The sequence below is a fragment of the Pholis gunnellus genome (genome assembly GCF_910591455.1).
Source record: "Pholis gunnellus genome assembly, chromosome: 10".
NCBI classification, from domain to species: Eukaryota; Metazoa; Chordata; class Actinopteri; order Perciformes; family Pholidae; genus Pholis; species Pholis gunnellus.
The window spans coordinates 14,083,879-14,110,506 of NC_136537.1; the positions used below are offsets into that span (position 1 = coordinate 14,083,879).

At 45.3% G+C, this 26,628-nt stretch overlaps 5 protein-coding genes across 5 annotated transcripts; 1 reads left to right on the plus strand and 4 right to left on the minus strand.

Moving 5' to 3' along the window:
- Window positions 1-6,622: 6,622 nt before the first annotated feature.
- LOC306702626 (uncharacterized protein) lies at window positions 6,623-9,696 on the minus strand (the record flags this gene model as incomplete). Its single annotated transcript, XM_079168266.1, has 4 exons — window positions 6,623-8,228; window positions 8,775-8,892; window positions 9,019-9,137; window positions 9,333-9,696. 4 exons carry the CDS (start codon window positions 9,694-9,696, stop codon window positions 7,237-7,239), a joined length of 1,593 nt encoding a protein of 530 aa, XP_079024392.1. The 3' UTR covers window positions 6,623-7,236.
- A 1,491-nt stretch (window positions 9,697-11,187) lies between these two features.
- Window positions 11,188-15,992, minus strand: LOC306702310 (uncharacterized protein). The gene is made up of 5 exons (XM_079167895.1): window positions 15,804-15,992; window positions 14,779-15,158; window positions 14,425-14,552; window positions 13,436-13,496; window positions 11,188-12,520 (listed from the first exon to the last, which is right to left on the minus strand). The coding sequence occupies exons 2-5, from the start codon at window positions 15,080-15,082 to the stop codon at window positions 11,244-11,246; spliced, it is 1,770 nt and encodes a 589-aa protein (XP_079024021.1). The 5' UTR covers window positions 15,083-15,158; window positions 15,804-15,992; the 3' UTR covers window positions 11,188-11,243.
- A 1,090-nt stretch (window positions 15,993-17,082) lies between these two features.
- On the minus strand, window positions 17,083-19,474 carry LOC306702265 (macrophage migration inhibitory factor-like). Its single transcript, XM_079167839.1, has 3 exons — window positions 19,300-19,474; window positions 17,533-17,705; window positions 17,083-17,372 (listed from the first exon to the last, which is right to left on the minus strand). The coding sequence occupies exons 1-3, from the start codon at window positions 19,405-19,407 to the stop codon at window positions 17,306-17,308; spliced, it is 348 nt and encodes a 115-aa protein (XP_079023965.1). The 5' UTR covers window positions 19,408-19,474; the 3' UTR covers window positions 17,083-17,305.
- A 569-nt stretch (window positions 19,475-20,043) lies between these two features.
- mif (macrophage migration inhibitory factor) lies at window positions 20,044-21,324 on the minus strand. Its single transcript, XM_079167936.1, has 3 exons — window positions 21,136-21,324; window positions 20,489-20,661; window positions 20,044-20,329 (listed from the first exon to the last, which is right to left on the minus strand). The coding sequence occupies exons 1-3, from the start codon at window positions 21,241-21,243 to the stop codon at window positions 20,263-20,265; spliced, it is 348 nt and encodes a 115-aa protein (XP_079024062.1). The 5' UTR covers window positions 21,244-21,324; the 3' UTR covers window positions 20,044-20,262.
- Window positions 21,325-21,645: 321 nt separating this feature from the next.
- On the plus strand, window positions 21,646-26,416 carry LOC306702177 (uncharacterized protein). The gene is made up of 5 exons (XM_079167730.1): window positions 21,646-21,844; window positions 22,265-22,595; window positions 23,759-24,042; window positions 24,646-24,757; window positions 24,889-26,416. Exons 2-5 carry the CDS (start codon window positions 22,292-22,294, stop codon window positions 25,911-25,913), a joined length of 1,725 nt encoding a protein of 574 aa, XP_079023856.1. The 5' UTR covers window positions 21,646-21,844; window positions 22,265-22,291; the 3' UTR covers window positions 25,914-26,416.
- Window positions 26,417-26,628: the final 212 nt, after the last annotated feature.

Here is a 26,628-nt window from a genome sequence, read left to right on the forward strand (position 1 = left end):
GAGAAAGGGGGAGGGAGAGTGAGAGAGAGAGGATCTGTCCTGCTGCGCTGGTACGTGTGTGATGCATCAGAGCAGGCCCCGCCCTCTCCCCGGCGCAGCCAATCACCGCAGAGCTGAGATCTGCCTGACCACTGACTGCAGGTGATTAAACATGATAAAGAAACAGAGACGGATGAGTAAATCTTATTTTATCTTTTCTGTCTTCAGTTGTTCAGGGATTGTGTTGTTGGGTTTTCTCTGATATGGTTTTTGTGTTGTTAAGTAATTTGATTTAAAAAGGATGGAGGGACGGAGTGGGCGGCAGAGCGGAACCGCCAGTGTCTTATAAGGTTGTGACTAATGAGTGAGAAAGGAGAGAGTGCCGGAGAGAGGAGGAAATTAGCACCGTTTCACTTGACTGAGTGCTGAATATGAACCGTGGAACAGTTACTACTGGAGGATTCACCTGGAGACATAATTCAATTAGCACACCACTGACACACACACACACACACACACACACACACATTTCAAATCACAGCAGGATATCTTCCATGCAAGTGTGTATAGGAGTTAGAAATCAGTGATATCAACTCAAGAGCATCATTTCATGATATGATCTCATCAAGTTGTGGTTTCTGTTCAACTTTTGGGAAATTTGGAAAATAGGCCTTTTCGCTTTCTTGTCTCATTTCTGTCCAATAAAATACGACAATACTGCCAACAGTCTGTTAGCTTAGGTTAGCATAAAACCACAACTTTCAGATTCAGTAACGCGTTAGAGGTTCTGTTCTATCTTAGTGTGCGCATGGCTAGGCTGTTTCCAGTCTAAGATAAAACAGTAATCTGGCTCCATCTTAATACAGACCAACATGAAAGTTGTAGCGATCTTCTCGTCTAACTCTTGATAAGAATGAAAAGGTGTATCTCTTAAAATGTCAAACCATTCCTTTAGTGAGTCCGAACATTTGGTTTTTTTAGTGTAAAGAGAGCGAGAGTTTGGTCAAATGGAATACATCATAGCTGTGCACATGTTATTGCTTTGAATTAGGGGTGGGCAATACCAAAACAAGTTAATACCAGTGCCAGAATCTCCTATATTGACATACTGATACTGTTATCAATCCTGTTGATTTATTGATTTATCATTTAGTCTAAAAGATGTCGGTCACAATTTTACAGTGCCCGAGTTGAAGAGATAATAGTTATTAAGGAAATTAACTATTTACTTAGAAGACTAAGACAACTAGCAAGTGTTCACATTTCAGAAGTTAAAATCTGTAAAATGTGTGACAATTAACTTTTTAATTCATTTTCTGTGAATCAATCAATCAATCATTTCTGTTCTTGTTCGTAGGTAGGCTACCAAAAATAAGGCTTATTATCAGCAGAATAAAAACTCAAGGTATCGATTCACCCACTCCTACTTTGCACATCAGTTGGCATATTGCAATATACAGTACAACATAAGGAGACTACATATACAACATTAGAAACATATTCTTATTAAAAGCAGGATAAACCATATTGCCTATAGCACAAGAAGGGACCAGAAATAACTACAGACTGTAAGAGCATTACTTAAAATCACACACCAACACACACAGGCTTCAGTCAGGGTGGCTGCCAGTGACAGTTGGTGCCATCGCTGGTGCTGGCTGTCTGCCACCAGGCTTTAAACCCCCCCACAGTAGGGAACAAGAAGAGCTGTTTATCAGACTGCGTCCAAGACTGCCAGCATCGCCCTCCCCCACCCACTACTAACCAATGATGGGCAATGCTCCACTGCCATATCTGCCCTTCTAACTGCCCCCTGCCAGCCTAACATCCACCACAAAGCTCCCCATAAGCCCACCCACTGTTTCCCACATATAGCTACTGTTCTACCGGCAAGTGTCTACCTATTCACCCCAACCATATGCCACCAAAACCCCCCTCTGGTTAAATCTATAAACCCATAAGGTTTGGTGTTTAGCTCTTTCTGAAGGTCCCATCAGTGTGAGATTTGACCCATTTGCCAAACCCAAAGCAGAGAGGGAGAGGTGAGAGACAATACTGGTGTTTTATTGTTTTCAGTGTTCTTTGACGTGCTTCCATATTAACTAGATTGGCTAAAGCTGTGAAGACAAATTTAGATATTGCATGCAATCATCAAGGCCTGCTAGTGCTGCATAAAATTGATTATTTTGCAATTTCCCAGTTTAATTTGTTGTTCACTCAATTAAGAATGGAAATTTGTAATGGTGAAGTCGATTATCAAAAAAATATACCAGACACAAGCCGGTTCTACCTTCTAAAATATGATGATTTGCGTTTTTCTGTTATATCACTTCATATTGAAGTCAATGTATTTACGTTTTGTACTAGTGTTCAGACAATACAAGCAGTTTGAAGACATTCAACAGAAAGTATAGATTAATCAATAACAATAATAATCACTAAATATCACTTAAATATGAAATAAAAATATACACAAAGTATCATAACATGGTATGAAAAAGTAGACACAAATACACAATATATAATCATTAATAGCATCCCGATCCGCCTGCGGTGACGTCACTGATTAATGTTAATTTAGCATTTAAACTGTCCAGAGGTGTGACCTGTCTGCTTTATTTTTGATAAACCTTCTCTAACCAGCTGGTAGCGACGTCTCTGTGCGTTTGGTTGCTGGCAGGTAACCTGTGACGTCACAGCATTCAAAAATGGCCCACGGTTTGTTTGTTTTTTCTATTTATGTGAGATGAAAAATGCTCCCCTAAGAGTGTGCACAACAGAGAAAGTGTATTGAGTACATTAAGTGATACAACATTTTAAATCCATCCATACTCCAATGGAGGGCTACAAATATATTTGTATGGTAGAAAAGATTAGATCAGAGAGATAAGAGGCACAGGAGGTAGAAATAAAAGTTCACAAGCACATCAGACACCTTCACACTGTAAAACCTTCATCACTATATCAGCTTTAATACAGGAATGGCCATCATCACCCTCGCATGTGGCAGGTTTTTTCAGGTATAGAGTAAATCAACTTCAGCTTGTCCTTGTTAACCTGCCGAGCCTGACCCTGGGTCTGTGACGGCGGACTCATTTCTGTCTGCCATTCAGCCGTGAAGGCTTGGACCCGTTGCCCTTGGGTGTATCTGAGGTGTACTGTGCCCTCACATCATCTCCTGCAGATGGTGGGGACACAGGTGTCAGTCGTCATTTGGTCCTATACATTTAATTTGTACACATTATTAGACACAAGACACAACACTGTTAGTAGAGGAAAGGATGTGCTGTCCGGTTGCTGCAGTCTTGATTTTCTAATGAAAATGTGAGGAGAGAAAACAAAAAGAAAGTAAGAAAGCAAATGATCTAAAATAATAAAAGCAACATGAAAAATACAGATATACAGCTCATCTGTAGAATTAGTTGTAAATATATTTTTGGCTAATACAGCTCCCTTCATCACAGCTGATAAGTAATAAGGGAGTAAATAATGATTATTTTATATAGATTGGATAAATCTAACATTGGACACTCTCAAATTCCCCCATCTCTCTGTTAGCGGATAACAAGTAGAATCTGTTACAGTGTGTGTGTGTGTGTGTGTGTGTGTGTGTGTGTGTAGGTGTGTGTGTGTGTGTGTGTGTGTGTGTGTGTGTGTGTGTGTGTGTGTGTGTGTAGACCCTAACACAATTAAGGCCTACAGCCCGTCAACGTGATAATGATCAGCATCATTCATCAGGAGCACCGATGAATGCTTGTGAGTGTCTGTCTCTGTTGACCTGGTGCTTCTCTCCACACACACACACACACACACACACACACACACACACACACACACACACACACTCCAATGTGCAGACGCAGGGTTGCTTAGCAACCCAAGAGCAGCCTGTGGAGAAGACACTCTCATCCGTGCAGACACACACACACACACACTTGGAAAACCCAGGAACTCTGAAGGAGAAAGATAATGTACTCCCACTCCACCCTTCCATCATGCTCTGTGACCCCCAAAATGTGAAGAGAAACAGCCGACCCTTCTGTCTGGAGGGAGATTCCACACACATGAAGTCCACTGTCTGAGTAGGAAGTTGTCCCGTGCATAACACACTGCACATACATGCATAACAGTGAAACAATCCCATCAGCGTCTTTGACAAAAAGCCCTTGCTATCGTGTCATATTACATCCAGAACCTCACTTCCTATTTTGTGATTGTGACTGACTACCAGTGGACTTAAGCCGGCAGCCATGAAATCAGCATTTCCAACAGACAAAGAGCTTTTAGAAGATGAAAGTTAAAAGCTGAGCAGCATCTCCCCAGTCTAACACTATTAGCACATTAAGCGAGTGCTTAAATAAAGTCAGCAGACGATGGATCAACGCGGAGCCCTGAGCGGGAGACAGCACTGTTATCCCCTAAAGGGGGGTTTCACTACAGTAATGGCAACCCGTATGAAACCACAGCCCCTGGGGAGCGGTGGGACTGGATAGATTATGAGCAGCCTCGGGGCGAAACAAAACCCCTTATAGCCCCGACACACACACACACACACACACACACACAGAAAGTATCAGGTAAGTGTACACACATAAATACAACCATAACATGCATGGAATCACACACTTAAGCATGATGGGAAATGGAAAAGATAAAGACAGAGAGGTTTACGCATGTAGAAATAAACTGATTTGACTGATTCTTCACATACACACGCATCTCCAGCTGAGTTGGGGAAATATTTCTTCTCTTTTATGAGTCTGTATGACATGTTTGGGGGGAGGGGTGCAGTAACTGGGCTGTCAGGGGGGTAATTTAACTCCTGGAGGATTATGGGATGGTGATGGAATCACTCTTTGGGCCGAGGGCAAGACGATGGAAGGAGGTTTGAAAGTGTGTTTTTTTTTTTTTTTTACTTCTGGCAAATTAAAGCAGCAGCCTCAGGGGTTGGAGAAATAAACTGAAACATGGTGACATAAAAGGTAAAGAGCAGATTATAGCCTGATCCCTGCTGGAAAACAGAATAACACTGTGGCCTAGTGATAAACACTGACCAGGACATGGTTATCTGGGGATACAGTCGTTATTACATGCCGACTGTGGCAACAAACAGAAAGGTCGAATTCATACCATAATAAATCACGGTGGAGCCATTATACTTGGGTCAAAAGATTTGATCAAAATGTGAGTAAATCACCAGAAACCTTGTTTTGAATGGGTGAATTTATGAAATATCTCCATACAACATCCCCTTTATCGCATAAATGTAAAGCAGCCGTAGTGTGCAGTCCTTCCAGCATTGGTCAGCTGTTCATTTGTTGCCGCTCCCCCCCGGGGAAAAGCTGCTTAGAGCAGAAAGGAGATTACGCATAACCACACATACAAACAGAAAACACTGCAAAGCCTATGTGACCTCTGCCTATGAATACACACACACACACACACACCTATGTTATAGATTTGGGTTTCTATCTGACCCGGCGCTTTCATCTGCACATAAATACAGTGCTTATATTCACTTAATGGTCTGTAAGAGCATGCAGCTTTGCTTGGTGGGGCTTCCACATTAACAGCACTCACACACACACTTTGCTTCTGATCTGACCCATAAATCCATAAACATATAACTCTACAAGCAAGACATGTACCCATTCCCAGAACCAACGCAGGGTTGGCCTTTGGTTGTGCGTTCCTTTAAAACAGTTTTTACAACTGTGTGCGTATAAAGACCCAGAGGGAGAGACAGACACAGGTGACCTTTGGGGGAGGGGGGGGGGGGGGGGGGGTCACTGAATGCAATCTTTCAATGAGCAAACCAAGGGCTCAGCAGCCTGGGGAATACATGGCCACAGCTCAGCCAAGCCTCTCTCAGCAGTTGAGTGTGTGTGTGTGTGTGTGTGAAAGGGAGAGTGAGAGACGGGGACAAATCATCAACCTCCAACACGTCGCACATCCTCAAGGCTTCTTTATGTAGGCCTTTGTGTAAGGGATCGGGCACAACACCACCGTTCAGTTGAAGCTATATGAGGCTTCAGCGCCCTGAGACAATACATCAAGTGGGCATAACATATTAGCTGAATGTGGATTTTGTAGCCCATCGTTTAAATTAAATCAGGATGAATGTGTTCAGGGCTGATGTGGAGAGGAGGGACAATTACAGAGACATAAAGGAATGAGAATAGTGTTTTGTGATGTGGAGCTCTCCTGTAACAACAAGGGACTGAGGTAAAAATGTCTTGGTAATGTCAAGAGTGATTGCTATAAAAGACACAAAAATGCTCACGTTTACACACTTATATACAGGCCAGACTGCAGGGAGAGAAATCAGGTTTGGTAACCAAAAGGACTCAAACACTCACATTTAGATTTTGCTTTATAAGCACATTTGTAGACCATCAACATGACAGACGCGGCGTGGTAGTGCATGCATCAGGGAAAAAGATCTGCAAATATAGGGCACATGGGTAAACATGCTGACTGCCACACTTGTATCACAAATCTATTTGCAATGATGTACAAATCCAAGTCTTTTGTGTGTTGACACTGCCCCCTGGTGTCTGGCAAAGAGTGGTGCACCAATGTTAGATCGCACTGAACAAAGCATTAATGACTCCGACTGAGAAAAACTAATATTTTGTCGTATATTATTTAATTTGACCTTGCAAAAACAGAATGGAAATTAAAAGCACAGTTCCTCTTTAACAACACGGTTGTGTACTAGTTGCAGTAACACGTTTCCATTTTGCAACGCCGTCAAAATAAAAGTTTGAGGAGATGGGCAGTACATAAGCACACCGTTGAAGGAAGAGACGTGCTATCCTACCTCCGCATGCCACGTCTAAATATAATACGAGACTCTCTTTATTAGCTTTGAGAAAAACGTCATTTTGTAGTTCTTTCACTTCAAGCAATGAAAAGGTGCTCAGATTTGTTCAGTGACAGACAGGGAAGAACATTATTGGAGGATAACGTTGTCCTAGAGAAAAGTTATTTTCTATACAACAGCAGATAATATTTCTCATTATATGATGATTACATCACATCAGTCATTTACAGTAAAGTAAATACAAAGCTCTCCCCTCAAGTGTGACCCATAATTCTGACACTATGTAATAATTACATATTGTAAAATCTGATGGTGGTAAATCGTACAGTTTCAAAACAAAACAAAAACCTTAAATACTTTCAAACTGTTTCCTAAAGTTTATTTTGCAAATCAAATTAAAGTGCAGAGCCATTCTTTTTTTGTAGGACTTTTCAAATGGGATTGGGGCCGATGTCAGGCTCCGGCTGTTCATCCATGTAGTAGGGATCTCCTTGATGGACTCTGTGATTGTGCACCCTCAGGTTCCCCCTGTGGGCAAATCTCTTCCCGCACTCTGCGCAGGCAAAGGGCCTCTTCCCCATGTGAACGTCCCGTTGGTGGGCTCTCAGGTTCCCGCTGCGGGCGAAACGTTTCCCACACTGAGCGCAGCCGAACGGCCGCTCCCCTGTATGTGTGCGAGTGTGCACGGTGAGCTCAGACGGAGTGAGGAAGCTCTTGTCACAAAACTGACAGGGGTGCAGCCTGACGCCTGTGTGGCGTAGAAGGTGTCTGCGCTGGTGGGAGGGGTAGGTGAAACACTTGGTACAGTATGGGCAGGTGTAAGGCCGTCCGCTCCCTCCGCCGGGAGCTGCGGGGTGGCTCAGAGTGTTCGTGTGTCGCAGCGGGAGCGACTGTGAATTGGCCTGCGGTCGGAGAGGGTCTCTGTTGCCAAAAGTAGTGATCCGCCGTGTGTGATTGATGGGGCCTCTCCCACCCCTGTCATCTCTGGGTCTCCACTGGGATTCTCCAGAGGGGGCTTGGGGCTGAACCTGCCGGGCCCCCCTCTGCCCCCCGCCCTGGCCCTGCACCGAGTTCTGGTTGGAGTTGTGGTTTTCAGGCTCCTGGTCCAGGAAAGGGAAGGAGCTATCGTCATCTTCGTTGCTGGTCTCGTCGGAGACAAAACCTGGTCGGAAGCAGGGCGTGTCTGCGCCGGCGGTGCTGCTGCTGGCTGGACCGGAGCAGCTGGTGCCATCCGTCTGCAGGTGCTCCAGACCGGACGCCCCACCTCGTGTGGCGGTTAACCCCGGTAGCCACTCCCCTGGTTGAGCCAGGCTTGGGTCGGGCCTGGGGGAGCACCGTCCGCTCTGGGAGATTGAGAGAAAAGGGGTGGAGGCTTGATCCTGGAGAGATCTGTGGTCTGCACCGTCCTGATCCCAGTGAGACACTGCAGAGAAATCAGTGTGAAAAGGACAAATGAGCCACCTTCATCTCGCCATCTATAGTAAAACTCATTTTAAGTTGATTTATATTTTGTATTAAGAATCTGAATCTGCAAAGAAGCCCAACTAGTAATTAGCAACTAGTATGGTCAAATAAATGTACTGGTTTCCCTCTGAGATGTAGTGAACTAGAAGTATTACGTTACATAAAATGGAAATACAAAAAGTAAAATACAAGTATCTGAAAAGTATACTTAAGTGCAGTACTTGACTAGCCTAGATTGTTAATAAGAGCACAACTTTCTTCAAAGATAAAGTTTAATTAATTATTAAAGTCTCTCTCAAAGTTGCCAGATTGATGAATTTAACTTTAAGAGGTTCCAGCGGAGCTCACCCCCCTACAGGGTCTGAGGTCCACCCAACATAGTCTCACAAAATCCTCTGGGAAACAATGAATACCGTTGCACTCAAAAGAGTGTCAAGGCCATCTTGCTCGAGCATTGAAAAGGCTGAATAGTCAATAGTGGGAGTAGAATATTATGACTTCTTACATTTGGCCTTGGCTTGTGTGCCAGACAGGGTCTCTATCTGCCTCTGGTCCCCAGCAGCGAGGCTTCCGTCTGGGACTTGGACGGCGACAGACCCAAAGGAAGGTCGAGATCCAGCACGCTGTGGAGAATAAATAAAAACAGGTCTGCAAGACGTACGAAAGCAAACCTCGAAGCATGGTTCAAATGTCACTTCGTACTGGAATAATAAAGGCTTTATTACTTCAGTTATTAAACAGGGTCTGACCTCGTGTTTTACTGAAGGACCATTCTGGCCTGTGACCTCTTCTTTCAGCCCACTGAGGCTCTGCCCGAGTCCTTCCACTGGGTTTGAATGAGAAGACGTGTCCTTTCCCACATGCAGTCCTGTGCAAGAGAAAAAAAGTAGGTCAGTGTATCGGTGAAGCCTCTGGTGCAAGTTCAGCAGCCTAGTGATGACATCACACGTTGATAAGCAGGTATAGATCATACAGACCCGACCTGGACTACACCACTGTACTATATGTCCATTTTAGCACTCTTCTGACCAAAGTGAGTGAATTAACAGGTGAGCTGTACTACCTGATCCTGCCACGGTCTGCTGCCTCAAACTTCCCTCTCTGTCTCCGGATGACATCTCCCCTTCCTCGCTCCCTCCTCCTCCTCCTCCTCCTGCACCCTTTGCCTTGTGCCTCCTCTCCCCTTTCTCCAGCTTGCCTCTGAGGATGGAGATCTGCTCCGTTTTCTGCGCTAGCTCCGCCTGCTGCTCACACAGGCTGCTCTCGAAGATCTTGGCGATCTCGCACACGGCGGCGGCCAGCAGCGAGTCCATGACGGTGGCCAGCTGCGCGTGGAAAGCGCTCCTCGCGGACTCCATCGTCTTGCGCGTCAGCGAGGATGTTACAAAGTCGACGACTGGCTGACCCTTACATCTGCGCGCTGCCATGAGTTGTTGTTGTTGCCATGTTAAGGAGCTAGGCCATAGCTAGGCCTAGCACTGAAGCTAACTGTGCAAGCTACATGCAATGGAGACAAGCCAACACGCGGGTGTACTAAGCCTCTCGGCAGGCCGGTGGTCAAATACAGTCACTGGCTAACATTTGATCCATGAAAGCGCTGTAGTCACGTTCAAACGATGCAGCGAGCCCGTCGTCCAGCTAGCAGGTTGATGTCTGTTGATGTGACAAGTGTTTGCAAGTCTCGCGATAAGATAGCGGAGGGGATTCGGGTACTGCAGACATCAGAGGAGAATAAATGTGTGGTGTTGAAAAGATGGACGTTCACATATATCTCTCATATTTTCAATAACAAAGAGGTGTAAAATGCACACAAAAAACGTCCTCATTCATGTTACTCAAAAATCATGCAAGACAAAGTACAAAATAGGGATTTTATTTGGGGAAAATGTCAACTATGTCTAAGTCTATCAACACGTATACTTTATGAAGGAAAATAAAGAGCAGTATGGTTGTACGATCATCACATGTGAATACATTAATAGAACCAATAAAACCCCATACAAAATAAAACAACCTTTGTAACAGTTGAAATTGTAAAATATGTGCACGTTTGTTCTGGCATATTTAAGGACTCAAGCATCAGATGAAACAAAACAATTTGGAATGTAAGAAGTCCTCAACAATTGAATGCGTTCAGGTATCTGAAAAAGTAACAGAAGACATTCTACAGGATAACAAATGACCAGAAAATATAGTCAAAAATAGCAAAGATGAGTCCACAACCAAGCACATCACACACCGGTGATCTAAAAGATTGTTTGAATGATGCAGACTTGTAGACTTGATACCAAACAGCACTATCTGTGATTAAGGCAAGCAGTAGAAAAATATGTACAGATGACTTAACATTTACTTTCAGTTCATACAAAAAAATACGTTTGATGGATTGAAGGATATATTATGTACTGCGAGACAACAGATTACAACAGCTTCTACCGAGGCAGTTCTTTCAGCTACAACACTGTAGTGAAAGAGCAGCTCTGCTTTAAGGCAGTGTTGCATTTACATGACCTCGTTCTGTCGGGTATTCTCTGAATTAGCCAGAAACACACATTTCCACCACATCGTTCTTCCATAAATGGTTCCTTAATCAGATCTCCTCTTTTCACGTGCTTAGATGAAATATCCACAATGTTAAGAAATATTTGGCTAAACCTTAAAAAAAATTATAAAACTAAAAACAAAGGTACTTGGTGATGGACTGATGTCTGACTGATGTTTTAATATCTGTGCTCTTACTTTAGATTGAAGTGACACAATAACTTGGACTACACCAGATTTATTTTCTTAATACTAGTTTTACAGCACTGTTTAACAGAGATAGGGAATACTAATCTTATTATTATATATATATATATATATATATATATATATATATATATATATCTAACCCCTTCATCAACCAGTAAGAGCATAAATGACAACATCCAGTGTTTCAATGTCCACAGACAAGTGATCCTAGCTGAATACTGGCTTACTTATGTAAACGATCCATGTGGTTCCTGAGATGTCCTTCTGTGATGAAGCCTTTTCCGCAAATCTTGCAGAAATTAGGCCGATCTCTGTGGCAGCTCGACACGTGCTTAACGTACTTTGTTTGTGAGGAGAATTTCCGCTCACACTTGGCACACTGGGTCACCGTGTGGGGACCGGGACACCTCTTCCTGTGCATGCTCAGCTGCCCACGAGCACGAAACATTGCAGGACACCGGTCACACTTGAGGGGCTTCTCACCCGTGTGGGTGCGAAAGTGTTCGATCAACAGGTATTTGTCTTTCGAGATCTTCTGGCACAGTGCGCAGATGAAACCATCGGAGCAGCGGGTCCCCATGGTTTTCCATTTTGTAGTCTCCCCGGTGTCTGGATGGCGAGCTCTCTTTCTTTTTTTATGGTTGATCGCTCGACTTGCGGCTTTCCTCGGAGACATCACATCCTCACCGGTACCTTCGGGCTCCTCTAAAGGCTGGGTCCACGCATGGTTTTCATTTGTCTCGCCGATATTCAAGAGATCTTTGTGCATTCTCAACATGTGATTTTTGAGGGACTGATTAACGCGGAATTTCTTTGGGCACCCGCTGCAAAGGTATGGCCTCTCGCCAGTGTGAACGCGCGCATGCTCTTTCATCCTCCCATCGCTACGAAACATCTTGTTGCAATACACACAGCAGTGCTTCTTGGCGGACTCTTTCTGGAGAGACGATGCACTGTGGTCGTCAGAGGAAGGTCCGCCTTCCTTCTCGACAATCGCCTGTTTTTTGCTCGAGGCCGCCGTCGGGGTTTCTTCATCACAGGACTCGGGTTTCGGAGAATTAGTGGACTGAGCTTTTTTCTCCAACAATTTCTTGAGTTTACTGCAAAATGGTTTATGATACCTAAGAGCACTTGGAAAAGGGAACTCCTTTTTGCAACCTTTGCACTTCTTGTGTGATCGTAGATGCACACTTCGGCCAAACATTGTTTCAAATTCCTTCTTACAGAACTTGCACGAGTACCTTTTTTCACTGTCACTTTTCACCGTTTCCTCTTCTTGAGACTCAGCTGCTGCGATCTTTTTCCCCTCTCTTCTGCTCTTCATCGTACTCTCTTGCTCGTTTGCTGTGACATGTCTCTTTCTTCTTCCGGGACCTGCACCGTCTGCTGGGTCAGTATATTCCCGTTTGATGTCTTGGAGCAATTTCGTCATGTTGTTTCTCACCGGTGGACGTCGAGTCACTTGTTCCTTGCGCGTGCGCCTCTCGTTTAATGAAGAACCTGTGAATGAAAAACACAGCAAAACAATTAAACTGTGAGCCAGTGAGAAGCTGATGTGACATGAATTTAAGAACCAACCGGTCTGTTATGTAACAAACCGATTTAAATAAGATACCTACCTACAGTACAGACAGAGATGACCACGTTTTGAAATATTTATCCCTTTCTGTCAACATACCAACACAATGGAAGGAAATGGGATTTGTAATGCTAAAACATTTAAAAGATGACATTTAATGTCAACTACAGACACTGAACTAATGACAGCAACAATAGTTGGCTGCTGTAAGGAAACTTAAGTGTCTAGAAGGTAACCCACGAGATAGATAAGGTCAGGCGTCTGCCAAAAACCCACAGCAGCTGATATGAGACAGTCAGCTGCAGCTGACGTTGACGTTTGCCAGCAGCAGGCTCACTGCAATCACAGATTCCAAACCTGCAGGTCTGTTCTGGGTACAAACACCTCGACACTGGAACCATTTAGAAGCAATCTAAAAAGGAGTTGTAGAGAGCAGACAATGGTGCAAACACAAGATCTTTGGATGGTCCTATGGACGTCACAAAGAAGATGAGTTGTATTTCATGTGTTGTACGTTATCGCTCAAACAACACGTTAGCTGCTTGTGAGTTGTCGTTTCGACTTAATGGAGCATTCACACACATTTACCCAGTCAGGAGCTAAGTTTTCAGATTATTCCCAAGCAGATGGGTTTTCTTGTTAAAATGCATTGTGATGCGTTGTTGTTTGTGGGTTTTTTATCTGGCAGCTGCTGTCCCCTCTTCCCGATACTGCATACCAGCACTGGTTGTTTTCGTGGTAAAGAGTATCGGACCGTACCGGCCTACTCCCCCCCCCCCCGCTCAATTATAAATATAATTTACAGCACAAAATAAAGAATGAAAGAATAAACTCACCTCTCCTGGATCTCCTGAGAACCTTTGTTTGCTGGTGGGTTTCAATGTCATGGTTAACAACCTGAAATAAACAACCCGAAGCTGGTTATCTTCAGTGATCAACAATGCAAAGTATGAAGAAAATAGCTACGTGCAGCGCTGCGTCCGCAATAAGAAATGACATGAACGTTGGATGTTCTGACTTTCAATCATTTTGCCTAAATGTGAAGTGGATATTGTAGCTACTTATAACCCAGCACAGCTGAGGAAAATCCTGATTGGATGGTGTTGACTCCTACTGCATATACATGTCCACTATTTACCAGAAGCTCTGCACAGAAGATTGTCTTTAAAGCACAATCCCCTTAAAAAGGTGCAAGATTCAAGAATGGGAGCTTTTTAATTACCTCTCAACGGCGAGCTCATAGCTAACGGTTAGTCAGATCACACACACACACACACACACACACACACACACACACACACACACACACACACACACACACACACACACACACACACACACACACACACACCTCTGCTCAGGTAGACATTACTCTACTACATCTTTACATAGCAAATCATTGTTTGCTGCCATATTATTATGTTAAATACAGCTCCTTTAGAATAAAATAATACAAATGTGAGTATCAAGGATAGGGTGTGTTGCCTAACTGAATGGCCGTGTTGGCCTGTGAGATTCGGAACCAAGTTAAAATTGGTGATGAAGTTTAGAAAAAAAGTAGATTTTGTCCACTTCGTACCACTGGCTGTGGTGACCTCGTGAGCACAGTGTCTTGTCTCGAGCAGACCGCCGCCCACTCTGAACCTAATGTATTCTGTTGTATTATAACTGTGTGATCCCACACACAGTGCGTGTTGAGAACTGTTTGAGCCTGCCTCTTCAAATAACAAATGATCTGGTTGTCCTCAGATGTTTTCTCTGCGGGTTCACGACGTGAATTAAACTGAAACGTCACCACGTCCAGGTTTCCCGTTGGGCTACACACCTCTTGCTTGATGATCGGAATGGGCCAGAGAGAAATGGACAGCCGGCGCAGTCTCACACTGGGACAAAAGACTTCTTCTTGCTTGGTCACGGTCTCGCAGCCCAGGGGAGCACACCAGTCAGCGGGTACTGCACAGACACAAAGACACAAAGGTGGTCAAGCTATAAGACATGTAATGTCGGGATGCTTTTGACTGAATGTTTACACATGCGTGCAGTTAAAAAGGCTTTCTCTGTGCTACCGAACAGTTACCGTATGTCTTTCTATAATGTAGCTCTTACATATATTTTCTCATGAGATGTCTTCCACGCAGCATATTGTGTCAGGGTCATTCATCTCATTTGAACACTATACCTTCAAAATCAATCTCAGGAACATCGGACGTTTGTTCGGGGCCGCTCGGGACGTCGTCGGGCTCTCGTTTCCTCGTCTCCGTTGCTCTGTCACCTCCGCGCTCAATTTCGCTCAGCTTGACCTCGGCTCTCTGCAACTTTATCTTAAGTTGAGCGACCTCCTCTCCTTTCTGCCCCAGCTCCAATTGATGGGCATGGAGACTGTTCTCAAAGAGCATCATTACTTCAAACACGGCTCTCCTCAGGACCGAGTCCATGCTCGTGGTCAGCTGGGCCCGGAACGCTCTGGTCAGATAGTCAGACATCTTTGAAGACGGGTGGGAGCAGCTTACAGATGTTTTAGATCGAGAAGTACTGGTGCCTTCCCACCACCACGTGCCCCTAAAGAGAGAGGTTAGAGATCAGTTTAGGTCTTCTTTAAATAGGCTCACTTCAGCAGGGTGTGCTTTGTGGACACAGGACTCTAAACCCAGGAAGAGGGACGCTCTCCTTTCCCATCAACCCACCTAACAGCCTCATAGCCCTCACATGGGGGTACTGTTTCAAGCATATGATGATGGACCTCTGATGTTCTGACTCGAGGACAAAGTGGGTCATTCAGCAGCAACAACACAGACTGTAAGACTGTTTGGATGTCAACAATCCCAAAGTGGCATTAGGCATGAGCGTCAGGATTTAGCGGTAAGAGGTGGACAAAACAACGTCACAATGAACAAAACCCCGGTAATGCTGGCTTCACAGCTTAATAACGAACCCTAGATGAATAACATATCATCATCTTTGTGTATCACAGCACAGTTAACGCTACCTATGTGCATCAATAACACAAATTAATAACAAACGTTTAATAGATTTCGCTTTCGACGACAGCGGTTCTTGCTAGCGTTACGCACACACACATGACCACATTTAACACCAGGAGACATTGTGATGACAAAAACTGCAAACGTGCGTTGCAAGCTGAGCATAAACGTTGTCTGGAGTCCACATGGCGGGACATTGACCATCTATGCGAAATATACTGACCGCTCGGCACGAGGAGAGCTGCTGTCCTTCTACGACGGGCTAACTTCGTCTGAACCACAGAAACTACACGAACAGTTGAACGACTCCGTCCACATCTGGCACCTCAATGCGTTGGTCCGCTGCGTCTGCTGTGTCGTTGGTTAGTCAACGTGTAGCAAACAGACCCGCTAACGTTAAAAATGTCCATACGCCATTTTCACCCGACATCCCTAAGAGGGAGGGAAAGGTTACGTCAGTACCACGTCACGATTGCTATACTGCACCGGTTAGCGTATGCTTGTTGTATTGTTTAGTATTTCTTTTTTTTTTAAATATATATAAATAAAATAAATTTCTGAGCGTATGTGGAGCTGTATGTACAGAACGAGACTAGTCAAAGAAAAGTGTTATTATGGTAATTTAAATTATACAAACAAGGAAGTAATAGATTACTGTCATGTATAAGGAAACTGATTCCATTGAAATAAATGATAATAATACTTATATATCTTTTTCAATTAAGAATGAATCACTGTGTGTGACTTTTAGATTCAAACGTTCATTTATTGCACAGATAGCTGGAACAAGGTGGTGACTAAATGTGACATAATTCACCCATTCCATTGTTCGATTGAAGCAATTAGATTAAAAAGTTATGTTTTTTGTGTTGACTGCTAAAACCCATTGTGTAAAAGCAACCTGTACAATATAAGAATACTTAATCAAATATACACCAAAGGGACATGAGGATACAATCTCCCCCTTATCACAGGCATGCTAATGCATGGTTTGTTTGTTTTTTTATTGTAATTGTGCAATGTCAATGGAAAAAAAAAGAATTCTGGCTTCCCCTCAAATAGCAAGAAATCAGTTATGCTAATGTATTTGAGTATTAAAATGAACATTCCCACACGAACACCAGGCAAACAATCGTTTCCCAACATCGTCACACACTTTGTTCAATGTGGACGAGCAAAGGTCAATGGCTTTCAGATGGGACGGATTCATTCAAGTAAGCTGCACAGTAGATAATTGACAGCTCTTTTTCACTCTTTGGGACAAAAGTAGGCTTTTCTGTCTCAGAAGGTTTCTTTAATGTATTCCTTTATCTTATTTTAAATAGTTCACATGGTTCAGAGGCTCAGAGGTGGCAAGTCACGATGAAGCCTGGTATCGTGCTTGTCTGCGTTGAATAAGGTCTATTATTTTTCACTGGGTGTTTTCTGGATTTGAATTTAATAAAAAAGAAAAATTCTAGTATGTCTTTGTCAGACAGACAATCAAGGACAACAGAGATTAATTTATGGTCTGCAGAGTTTTATTTATTGCAATTTCTGGAAAAAAAAAAGGATCAGTGCTAGACTAAATGGTCCAGCTAAGTGCTTATAAAATTGCCATACGGCATACTGGCCTTCCAATTACCAGGTATCTTTGCATCTTCACTTCACGGTCTGTTTTAATTATGCTCATACAAACAGGAAAATACTGGAATTATCTTCTATTTCAGTGGGTTAACCTCCTTCTCAGCCAATGGTAGTGCTGTTCCGGGCCACATTGACTGCATCCACATCAAAGAAGTTAATGTAAATCCTGAAACAGACACAAAGAGAAATAGGTTAATGAACATTAATGTAGAGCACGTTATGTGAGGCACAGGGGTATTTGAGTCTGTGTGTTTCCATCACCATGTTGTACTTTATTTATGACATTATGTGCAGTAAATGTACTGGTTGCTGTGTGTTTGCTATACCTGTCAGGAGAGATGCCCAGGTGTTTGTTGAGCAGACCACACAGGAGCTTAGAGTATTGCTTGTTGTAATCACTGTCTATCTTGCCAATACTGTGGAGGGAGCAGACTGCGCAGGGGTCTCCCTTTCCTCCAAACATCATTATTTGGTCAGGGATGACATGCACAGCAACTTTCTGGAATATGCAAGACACAAAACGGAGGTCAGGACTTCTGAAATAGTGAAGTCATGAATCCAAATTCTGCCCACTGCAAACACAACCTGGAGATGTATTTACTTTAACTTTAGAGTAGTATTTCCCTACAAAATGGTCTAAATCAGGGGTGTCAAACATACGGCCCGCGGGCCGGATCCGGCCCACCACGTCATTTTATGTGGCCCGCGAATCCGCCAGCAAAAAAAAAAAATGTAAAAGTCGGACAATTTACAAATATCCGTTGTATCGCGCACGGCGGAGCTCCTCCCCGATCCGCACGCGCCGCGCACACCTCCACCAGCGTATGTGGCAGCAGCAGCAGCAGCAGCAGCAGCAGCAGCCACCCTCCCCGCCGACGAAGAAGGAGGAGCAGCACCCCCCCCCCCCCCCCCCGCCGACAACCGGCCCTTTGGGGGCAACCATGATGCTGATGTGGCCCCAGAGCGACAATGAGTTTGACACCCCTGGTCTAAATGCTGATTAATATTATTCTGGTGGAGAGATGCTGAAATTATCTTGACATGTGTTACCTAAAATGATCCAAATTTAACATACATTATTAAACATAAACCTTTTAGAATTAGCCTTTGATGAAGAATACACATTGTGTCCAGTTCAGACGTACTAACCAAGTGGGTTAACACCTGGGTGTTACTTCAGGCCCCCTACAGTGTCTGTAGACACTACAGTCTGTCCTTCCTGCAGGTCTGAATGTGAATGCCCCCCTTCCTGCCCTTTGTCATAATCCTCCCCTTACCTCTGTTTCCTAGTATTTACATACAGTCTAACCACTGCTCTCGCTCCCTGTATAAAATGTTTCTATCTTCATTTGTTCGGGGTTAACCCACCGGCTCAGATCTGCTCTGTGTCGGTGAGGTCACCAGTTTGCCGGCATGCTATAATAATAAACTCATATCACCACAGCAACTTCTGAACTGGACTTGAATGATTTCTTCAACACCTTCAAAACTCACCATGTTAGAGAACTGCTTACTAAAATCTCCCAATTAACAGGCAGTGGTAGCTCCGCCTGACTTCAATTGAAACCTATATTTTAAATATTTACTTTATGGGCAGTCTATTTCCTTTTATGTTGTAGGCCTATATGTCAGTAAACATGTGCCTATCAATGATACAAACTGTAAGTTTTGGTGGCAAAAAAAATACACATTTTGAACTTTCTAAAAAGATTTAGCATTGAGTCGTATTTTTAATAAACGTAATCAGCAGCAGTTTGTATGCCATGATAGAATATATGCTTTTAACTCGAGGGTTTATGGTGTTACTGACGCTGCTGATCAATCATCTACTCATGCTATCTCTACAAATAACACGACTAAGTTTGCATACTTGCAGAATAAACTAGCCTTAGACATACTCTTGCAATGTATGATCTCTACTTTTAGCTGCAGTTAAATGGATATCAGGCTTCAGGAGCTGGTCGTATATCCCTCAGCAGAAAAAAGTTAACCTATCGAGCTGATTTATATGGGACAGAATGAAGGCAGATGACCCTTTAGTTAGTGAACACATAGATCCTGCAGGGATCAGCGCGCCCCTGGCCCAACGTTACCTCTGCAGGTTTGCCCATAGCTTTGGCCAGCTCCTCGGTCACCTCGGACAGCAGAGCCGTCGGTACCTCGCTTTTGGCCACGTTGGTGTTCACCACGAACATCGGCATGATTGCTCCCTTAAAGTGTAGTCTCTCCCAGTTCTCTGCTGCCTACAGACGGAAGAAAATACGTTTCTTCCTCCCTTGCAGAGCGTGCCACCATGTGAAAAACTGACCACAGCGCCTCCATCCATCCTGGAAGACCCTTCTGTTGACACGCTAAACGAAACGCCAACCAAGTGGAAGATACGTATTTTTTTTTCGTTATTTCCTAATGAAATAATGACATAAAATTTACAACAAAATAATGTAGAATTTTTTGAAAAAAATGTTTTTAGGTGCGGTAGTTCTAGAGTGTAGGATAATTACGGTACTGGGCATGCGCAGTGTTCTCAAGTATCATTGAGCAGTGCTGTCGGAGGCGAGGAGCAGAGGCAGTGAGATAGAGAGAGAGGGCAGAAGTTAGATGGTGCTTTCCTTTGTCACTGTGTCTCCGTGCTTGTGAACATCCGAGCAACAACAAAGCTTAACCGTGATCCGTGAAATCACACAGTCGCCGTTTCACCTCTAGGTCATGGTTGTCATTGAAATGAACTGTGATAATAATAAAATACTTTTGGGTGTTTTGAATCTAATACAAAAATACTTTGCTTGTAGTTTGTCTTTCTCAGACACACGATCAAGGACAACAGAGACAAATTCATGGTCTGCAGGGTTTTCTTTATTGCATTTTAATGGGAATAAATGCAGTCAGTGCAAAGCTAAAGGGCCCAGCTAAGTGCTTATAAGATTGCCATATACGGCATATTGACCTTGCAATTACCAGGTGTCTTTGCATCTTCACTTCACGGTCTGTTTTAACTATGCTCATACATACAGTAAAGTACTGGAATTATCTTCTATTTCAGTGGGTTAACCTTCATCTCAGCCAAAAGTAGAGTTGTTCCAGGCCACATTGGCTGCATCCATGTCAACGAAGTTAATGTAAATCCTGAAATAGACACAAAAAGAAATGCGTTGATGAGATTGAACAAGTTATGCGAGGCACAGGGCTATTTGAGTCTGTGTGTTTCCGTCACCATGTTATACTTTATTTATCACATGATGTGTGCAGTACATGCACTGGTTGCCGTGTGTGTGTTTGCTATACCTGTCAGGAGAGACGCCCAGGTGTTTGTTGAGCAGTCCACACAGGAGCTTTGAGTATTGCTTGTTGAGAGCTCCGCTGATCTTGCCAATACTGTGGAGGGAGCAGAGTGCGCAGGGGTCTCCCTTTCCTCCAAACATCATCATTTGGTCAGGGTTGATAAGCACAGCAATGTACTGGTATATGCAAGACAGAGACACAAAACTGAGCTCAGGATTTTGGAAATAGTGAAGTCATGAATTCAACTTCCGCCCACTGCAACCCCGACCTGAAGATTTCCTGAAGCATCTCCAAAAAGATATGGAGAAATTTCAAATTATTGTAATTGTTTAGGACTGTTTAACCTACATTATAACTTCCCTACAACAGCCCTCAAAACCGCCATGTTACAGAACTGCTTGCTAAAATCCCCAAATTCACAGAAACAATACAGTCAGTAGCTACGCCTGACTACAATTAAAACCTATATTTTAAATGTTTTTATGTTGCAGTTAAATGAAAATCAGGCTGCAGGTGTTGGTCGTTTAAGCCCTCAGCAGATAAGTTAACCTATCGACCCATAGAGGACAGAATGAAGGCAGATGACCCTTTAGTTTCATAGTGAACACATAGATCCTGCAGGGATCAGCGCGCCCCTTGGCTCACGGTACCTGTGCAGGTTTGCCCATAGCTTTGGCCAGCTCCTCGGTCGCCTCGGACAGCAAAGCCGCCGGTACCTCACTTTTGGCCACGTTGGTGTTCACCACGAACATCGGCATGATTACTCTTGTGTTAGTGTCTTTCTCTACTTCATAAACCGCGGATGCTGCTGCTCAACTCTCTGCTGCCTACAGATAGAAGAAAATACGTCTCTTCCTTTCTTGTAGCGCGTGAAACTATGTGACAATCGGACCACAGCGCCCCCGTGCGTCCTGGAGGACACTTCGGTTGCCACGCTAAACCAAACGTCAACCAAGACGAAGATAAGTATTTTCTGGGGTTATTATTTCCTTTAAAAAAAATTGTGATCGCCACCACTGTTGACATCACACATTAAGTACAAAATAATGTATAAAATCGGGATTTTTTTTTTTGGGTGCGGTAGTTATAGAGTGTAGGATAATTACGGTAGTGCGCCTGCGCAGTGTTCTCAAGCACCATTGAGCAGTGCTGAAGGAGGCGAGAAGGAGCAGAGGCGGTGAGAGAGCGAGAGAGAGGGAGAGAGAGAGAGAGAGAAAAAGAGGGCAGAAGTTAGATGGCGCCTTCCTTTGTCACCGTGTCTCCGTGCTTATGAACGTCGACCGAGATTATCCGTGATATCACACAGCCTGTCGCCGTTTCACGTCTAGGTTAACTCCTCCGGATTTCATCCAAGGAACGGTTCGTATACGAAGCTAAATTAGCTGCTAGCACGATCACTTTCCAGACGGAGCTGCTCCTCTCCTTATCGAGCATTACTGTGTGTCGACTTAGATTAACGCTATACAAGTTTACCAACAAGCTCACCGGGCACAGGTCGTGTATATTTGGTATTAAACTGCTTGAATAAAGTGGCAGTACAGTCTTCAATTAAATGATAACAGAGGTGGAATAACGTTCACCACAATGCTACTGTGTGTGATTAACTGTCACTCTTAACTGTCGATGTTATGTAGATTGTGTAGCTGCTAACTAATATCAGTAACGTTAACTGACATTGGCGATAAGGATGCGATTGGCTATAACTTACGTCATGTATGAGAATCGACAGTTGGAAACTTAGTGGGAAAACTCATGACATGTTGTTGAACCCGTCACCAGGTTCCGATCCCGTGGGGGGGAGCCACGATGATGGAGGAATCGGTGTCCACGTTTGAGACGCATCTGACGGCCGTCATGGACAGCCTGATCCGTGCCTCGGTCTGCGAGATCACCAAGCTCTTCCAGGACATGGTGAACGACTACCTGGTGGAGCTGTCGCTCAACAGGAAGGAGAACGACGGGCTCAAGCAGCGGCTGAGGCTCACCGAGACCAAGCTGAGGACCGAGCGCAAGTACGGTATGGGCTGGGCGGCCACCCGCCGCAACGCCGGACTGACGGCGGCGGAAGAAGGAGCTGGAGGGCGGCAGAAACGAAAAGTTGAGGGGGCCCGTAAGTATAGCTTGAGGATGGTTTTATGCTTTACATCACCGTTAAGTTTGCGTCATGCGTCATATGTGTGTATATAGGGCACCTTTCTGAAACAGCTGACATATTTCGGTATGATTGTGTGACGTGAGGAACAGGGTTCTTGCTATGCAGTCAGGGCTTATGTGAAGACGCACTTGTTTTGTTGGAAACCATCTGGCAAGAGCTGATCTCTCCCTCCCTTTCTCCCTCCCTTCCTCCTCCGCCTCCTCTTCATGTTCGCTCCCTCTGTCCTTCACCTCCCCCTCTCCTCTCTCTCTCTCTCTCCGCTGCATTCTGTCCCTCCCACTCCTCTGTGCTTTTGCTCACTCTCTCTCCCTCCCTCCCTTCCTGCGTTGCTCCTCTCCCTCCCCCCACCTCCTTCACTTCTCTCCAACTCTTCCTCCTCCCCTTACCGCTCCTCTCTCCTCCCCGCCTTCGCCTCCTTCCTCTCTCCCTGCCCCCACCTCCTCCTGCTCTGTTCTCTCCTTCATCACGTTGCACACATGCACACACTCCCCTCCTTCCCTCCCCCACCTCCTCCACTCCAATCCTCTCCCGCTCCTCTCCACCACCACCATAATTACACACTCCCTCTCCACTTCTCCTCTCTCTCTGCTCTCTCTCTCTCCTCTTTTCCCCGTTTCCTCCTCACCCCTGCTCTTTTTCCTTCAACATGTCCTCCCTCTTCCTCCTCCTCTCCCCGTTGCCCCCACCAACTCCACTTCTCCCTCTCGTCTCTCTCTTGCTCTTCTCCTCCCTTTCATGTGTTTTTCTCTCCTTCCCGCTCTCTTGTCTGTCCTGCTACGCCCCCTCTCTCCCCACTCATTCATCATGCTCACTCCTCCTCCCCTTGCTCCTATTCCTCTCTCCCTTCCCCCCAAGCTCCTCTCTACTCCTGTTCCCCTCTGCTTCTCCAACCTCCTCCTCCTTCTCATCTCCCACTTCTCCGCCCTCTTCTCTCCTCCAACTCTCTCTCCTGGCCTTCCAATCATCTCCTCCCACTTCTCTCTCTCCCCCTCATATTTCATTCTCTCTCCTTCCTGTCTCCCCGTGCCCTCCCTCTCTCCTGCCCTCCTCCTCCTCACGTTCTCCTTACTCTCTCACCTACCTCCCACCATTCGCTCATCTTCCTCTCTTCTCCACAGGAGGCAAGTCAAAGAAGGGCCCAGCAGCAGTCTATGGCAAAGGCTGGCCTGGAGGTGTGTGGGAGGAAGGAGGAGGTGGAGGAGGAGGAGGAGGAGGAGGAGGAAGGGCAGGAGCTGTGGGGATGGTGACAGGAGGAAGAGGAAGAGGGGGAAAGGAGGCCAGGGAGATGTACCTCATCCAGTTCCCCGGGGATGAAGAGGACGAGGGAGGGATGATGGAGGACGAGGAAGGGGAGGGCAGCCTCAGCGGTGAGGGGGAGGAGACTGCCAACATCAAAGAGGAGGTGAGGGAGACAGGCTTCCTCAGAGGAGGAGGAGGAGAAAGTGGCACAGCATCTCTGCACTGCTCAGCGGCTTCTTATAGAATGAAAAAGAAAGCTAACGCACAGAGAGAGAGTTGTGTTTTTCAGTCTTTAAATCACTGCAGAGATGTGGATGAAGGCTATTGATTTGATATTTTGCCTCCAGAGGAGCCTGTTGAGGAGGGCTCTCCACATCTCAAGTGCGGCAAGCTTTTAGGTAGAAATACTACTGTAGAGGTGAAAAGCTGTTTGCTATTCCGCCACGTGACCAAGTGGCAGGGCACAGATCCACTCTTCACTTGTCTGCTGTACTTGAATATTCAAAAGCATGCAGAATGTGTCATTAGCCTCCCTGTGAAGTCATTACAAGGTGTTTTTGATGCCCGTAAATAAATATAACCAATCGTATAGCATTGTAAACATGTAACTTGGTAGCGTCAGAAGGTTTAGCTATGATGAGTGTTGCATGAAAGTTTAGGAGCCATTTTGGAAAAAAGCATTTACAAATGTAACTATACATGTCTTGTACTACCTGGTTTGAGTTGCTCACCCAGGTAACTGAACTCTCTGTGCTTCTCAATGCAGTTTGCACAAACCGAGGGTTATCAACCCGCCTCTCTCCAGCTAATCAAGGAGGCTTTGAAGATGGACCCGCCCGACCAGAACCTCCACACTTGCTCCAGAGCCCAAAGCAAAGGTAATGAGCTCAGTACACACTGATTGACACACTGATGTTCAGAGGCCGAATAGTTTGAAAGATGGTGGAAATGATTGCTCACGCCAGCTCTCTTTCCTCCCCTTCCTCCTCCCCCCTTTGTCTCTACTCAGGAGACCTGTCGGATCGTCCCTCGAGCCTTCACTCGGGAGAGAGAGAGGATGAGGACTGGGAGTCGGACTCAGAAGAGCCGTCGGAGGGGGGCATGACCGTGGATGAGCTGAGGGGTCTGGAGTCTGCACTGAAGGCCGAGAGAGGCCGCGAACAGGCCGCCCTGACGGCCTCCGAGCCCGTCAGCCCCGACTCGGAGGTAGAGCAAGGCAGCGAGAGCAGCCTGGCCCCCAAGTTCATCGGTCTGGATGGAATGGAGCAGGACGAAGAGCTGGAGCCACCCACCCTGCAGAGAGAGGAGCAGATAGGGCAAGGACGGGCGAAGGACACAGCGAGGGCCGGAGGGGTGTCGAAGTCACGAGAGTTACGAGACGACGACGACGACTCGGCTGAGGTCGTGACCGGAGACGATGTGTCGGAGCAGGGAGAGTCGGCGCACCTGCCCCACCTGTGTGCTCCAGGGAGTGTCGGGGAGAGCGGAGGGGAAGAGGAGGGCGGCGCGGACCTGCTCCACTTCTGCCCACAGTGTGGCGGAGGCTTCACCTCACAGGCCGAGCTGGAGGAGCACCCTTGTCCGCTGGGGGCCTCTCATTTACAGGACAGTGGAGAGGACATTCTTTACCCGTGCGCCCACTGTGGCAACACGTTCAGCCACGCCTGGGCCCTGAAGAACCACGAGTGCGCGTGTGCCGCCGAGAGGCCGCACTGCTGCGAGATCTGCGGGAAGCGCTTCACACACTCTCGCTCGCTGGAGCGGCATCAGCTGGTGCACACGGGCGAGAGGCCGCACCGGTGCCCTCAGTGTGGACGCACCTTCAGTCGTCTGGGCAATTTGGAACGACACCAGCGGATTCACACCGGGGAGCGTCCGTACGGGTGTGAGGCGTGCGGGAAGCGGTTCAGTCGCGTGGAGTACCTAAAGAGACACCAACTCATACACAGCAGCGAGAAGGCGGCACTCCAGTGCTCCAACTGTGGAAGCGGCTTCAGTGACGTGGAGCAACTGAAAAACCACCAGTGTTTCTAAGAGCCTCTCCTTCAAATGTCCGACAGAACTGGAAAGAAAAAGCGGGTTTTATAATTGAATGTGGTAGAATTCAGGTGATCAATGCCAACCGATGGTGGATGCTAATTTTATTCTCAGCGATCTGGAGTTGCCTTTCGTACACGACAGGAAGTCAAATAAACTTTAAAAATGAAGACGAACTGTGGACGTTTTTTGTAGAGTAAATAAAGAAGGCAAATGTCCAAAGTTGACAGGAAGTCAGTTGTACCTGGTGTTTCTCTATATTTAATTCTTCAGCCATTTTATGTTGAGGTGGTCTCATTTGTGTGTACAAAGCTTGTACTTATTTATTATGATCGGGTTGTACATCTTTGTCTTTTTTATCAATAAGTCACTCATGTTGCAGCCGGTGCCCTTGTTATTTGCCAGACAATATAATTGACAGCTTGATATTTTGTATGTTTGTGTTTTGGCCATATCAATAAGAAATAAATATTTCGATTTATCAGAAGGCCTTTCATCCATTTCTGTGTTTTTATTGGAAAATCATGGGGTTAGTGAACATGCAAGATCATATTCATTTCCAGCCATCATGAGACAAGACATTTAACATTTATTTAGTAATTAAATAAGGAGTCTGTTTAAGACTGAGTCTGACCAGACTCTGTACGTAGTGACCCATAAGAACCCTGGCTATGAAAGATGAACTGTGTGCAGGTAAGTTAACTGGAGCGTG

What these genes read in the sequence shown, in the direction of transcription:
- mif (XM_079167936.1), bottom strand. Translation starts at nt 21,243, where the DNA reads ATGCCGATGTTCGTGGTGAACACCAACGTGGCCAAAAGTGAGGTACCG. An exon ending in CTATGGGCAAACCTGCACAG is followed by an intron (nt 20,662 to 21,135) that starts GTACCGTGAGCC and finishes TGCATATACCAG; the next exon opens with TACATTGCTGTGCTTATCAA. An exon ending in CTGGGCGTCTCTCCTGACAG is followed by an intron (nt 20,330 to 20,488) that starts GTATAGCAAACA and finishes TGTCTATTTCAG; the next exon opens with GATTTACATTAACTTCGTTG.
- LOC306702310 (XM_079167895.1), bottom strand. Translation starts at nt 15,082, where the DNA reads ATGTCTGACTATCTGACCAGAGCGTTCCGGGCCCAGCTGACCACGAGC. An exon ending in TTCCGATCATCAAGCAAGAG is followed by an intron (nt 13,497 to 14,424) that starts GTGTGTAGCCCA and finishes TGTTTATTTCAG; the next exon opens with GTTGTTAACCATGACATTGA. An exon ending in TCTCAGGAGATCCAGGAGAG is followed by an intron (nt 12,521 to 13,435) that starts GTGAGTTTATTC and finishes TTTCATTCACAG; the next exon opens with GTTCTTCATTAAACGAGAGG.
- LOC306702265 (XM_079167839.1), bottom strand. Translation starts at nt 19,407, where the DNA reads ATGCCGATGTTCGTGGTGAACACCAACGTGGCCAAAAGCGAGGTACCG. An exon ending in CTATGGGCAAACCTGCAGAG is followed by an intron (nt 17,706 to 19,299) that starts GTAACGTTGGGC and finishes TGCATATTCCAG; the next exon opens with AAAGTTGCTGTGCATGTCAT. An exon ending in CTGGGCATCTCTCCTGACAG is followed by an intron (nt 17,373 to 17,532) that starts GTATAGCAAACA and finishes TGTCTGTTTCAG; the next exon opens with GATTTACATTAACTTCTTTG.
- LOC306702177 (XM_079167730.1), top strand. Translation starts at nt 22,292, where the DNA reads ATGATGGAGGAATCGGTGTCCACGTTTGAGACGCATCTGACGGCCGTC. An exon ending in CTGCCAACATCAAAGAGGAG is followed by an intron (nt 24,043 to 24,645) that starts GTGAGGGAGACA and finishes TTCTCAATGCAG; the next exon opens with TTTGCACAAACCGAGGGTTA. An exon ending in CTCCAGAGCCCAAAGCAAAG is followed by an intron (nt 24,758 to 24,888) that starts GTAATGAGCTCA and finishes GTCTCTACTCAG; the next exon opens with GAGACCTGTCGGATCGTCCC.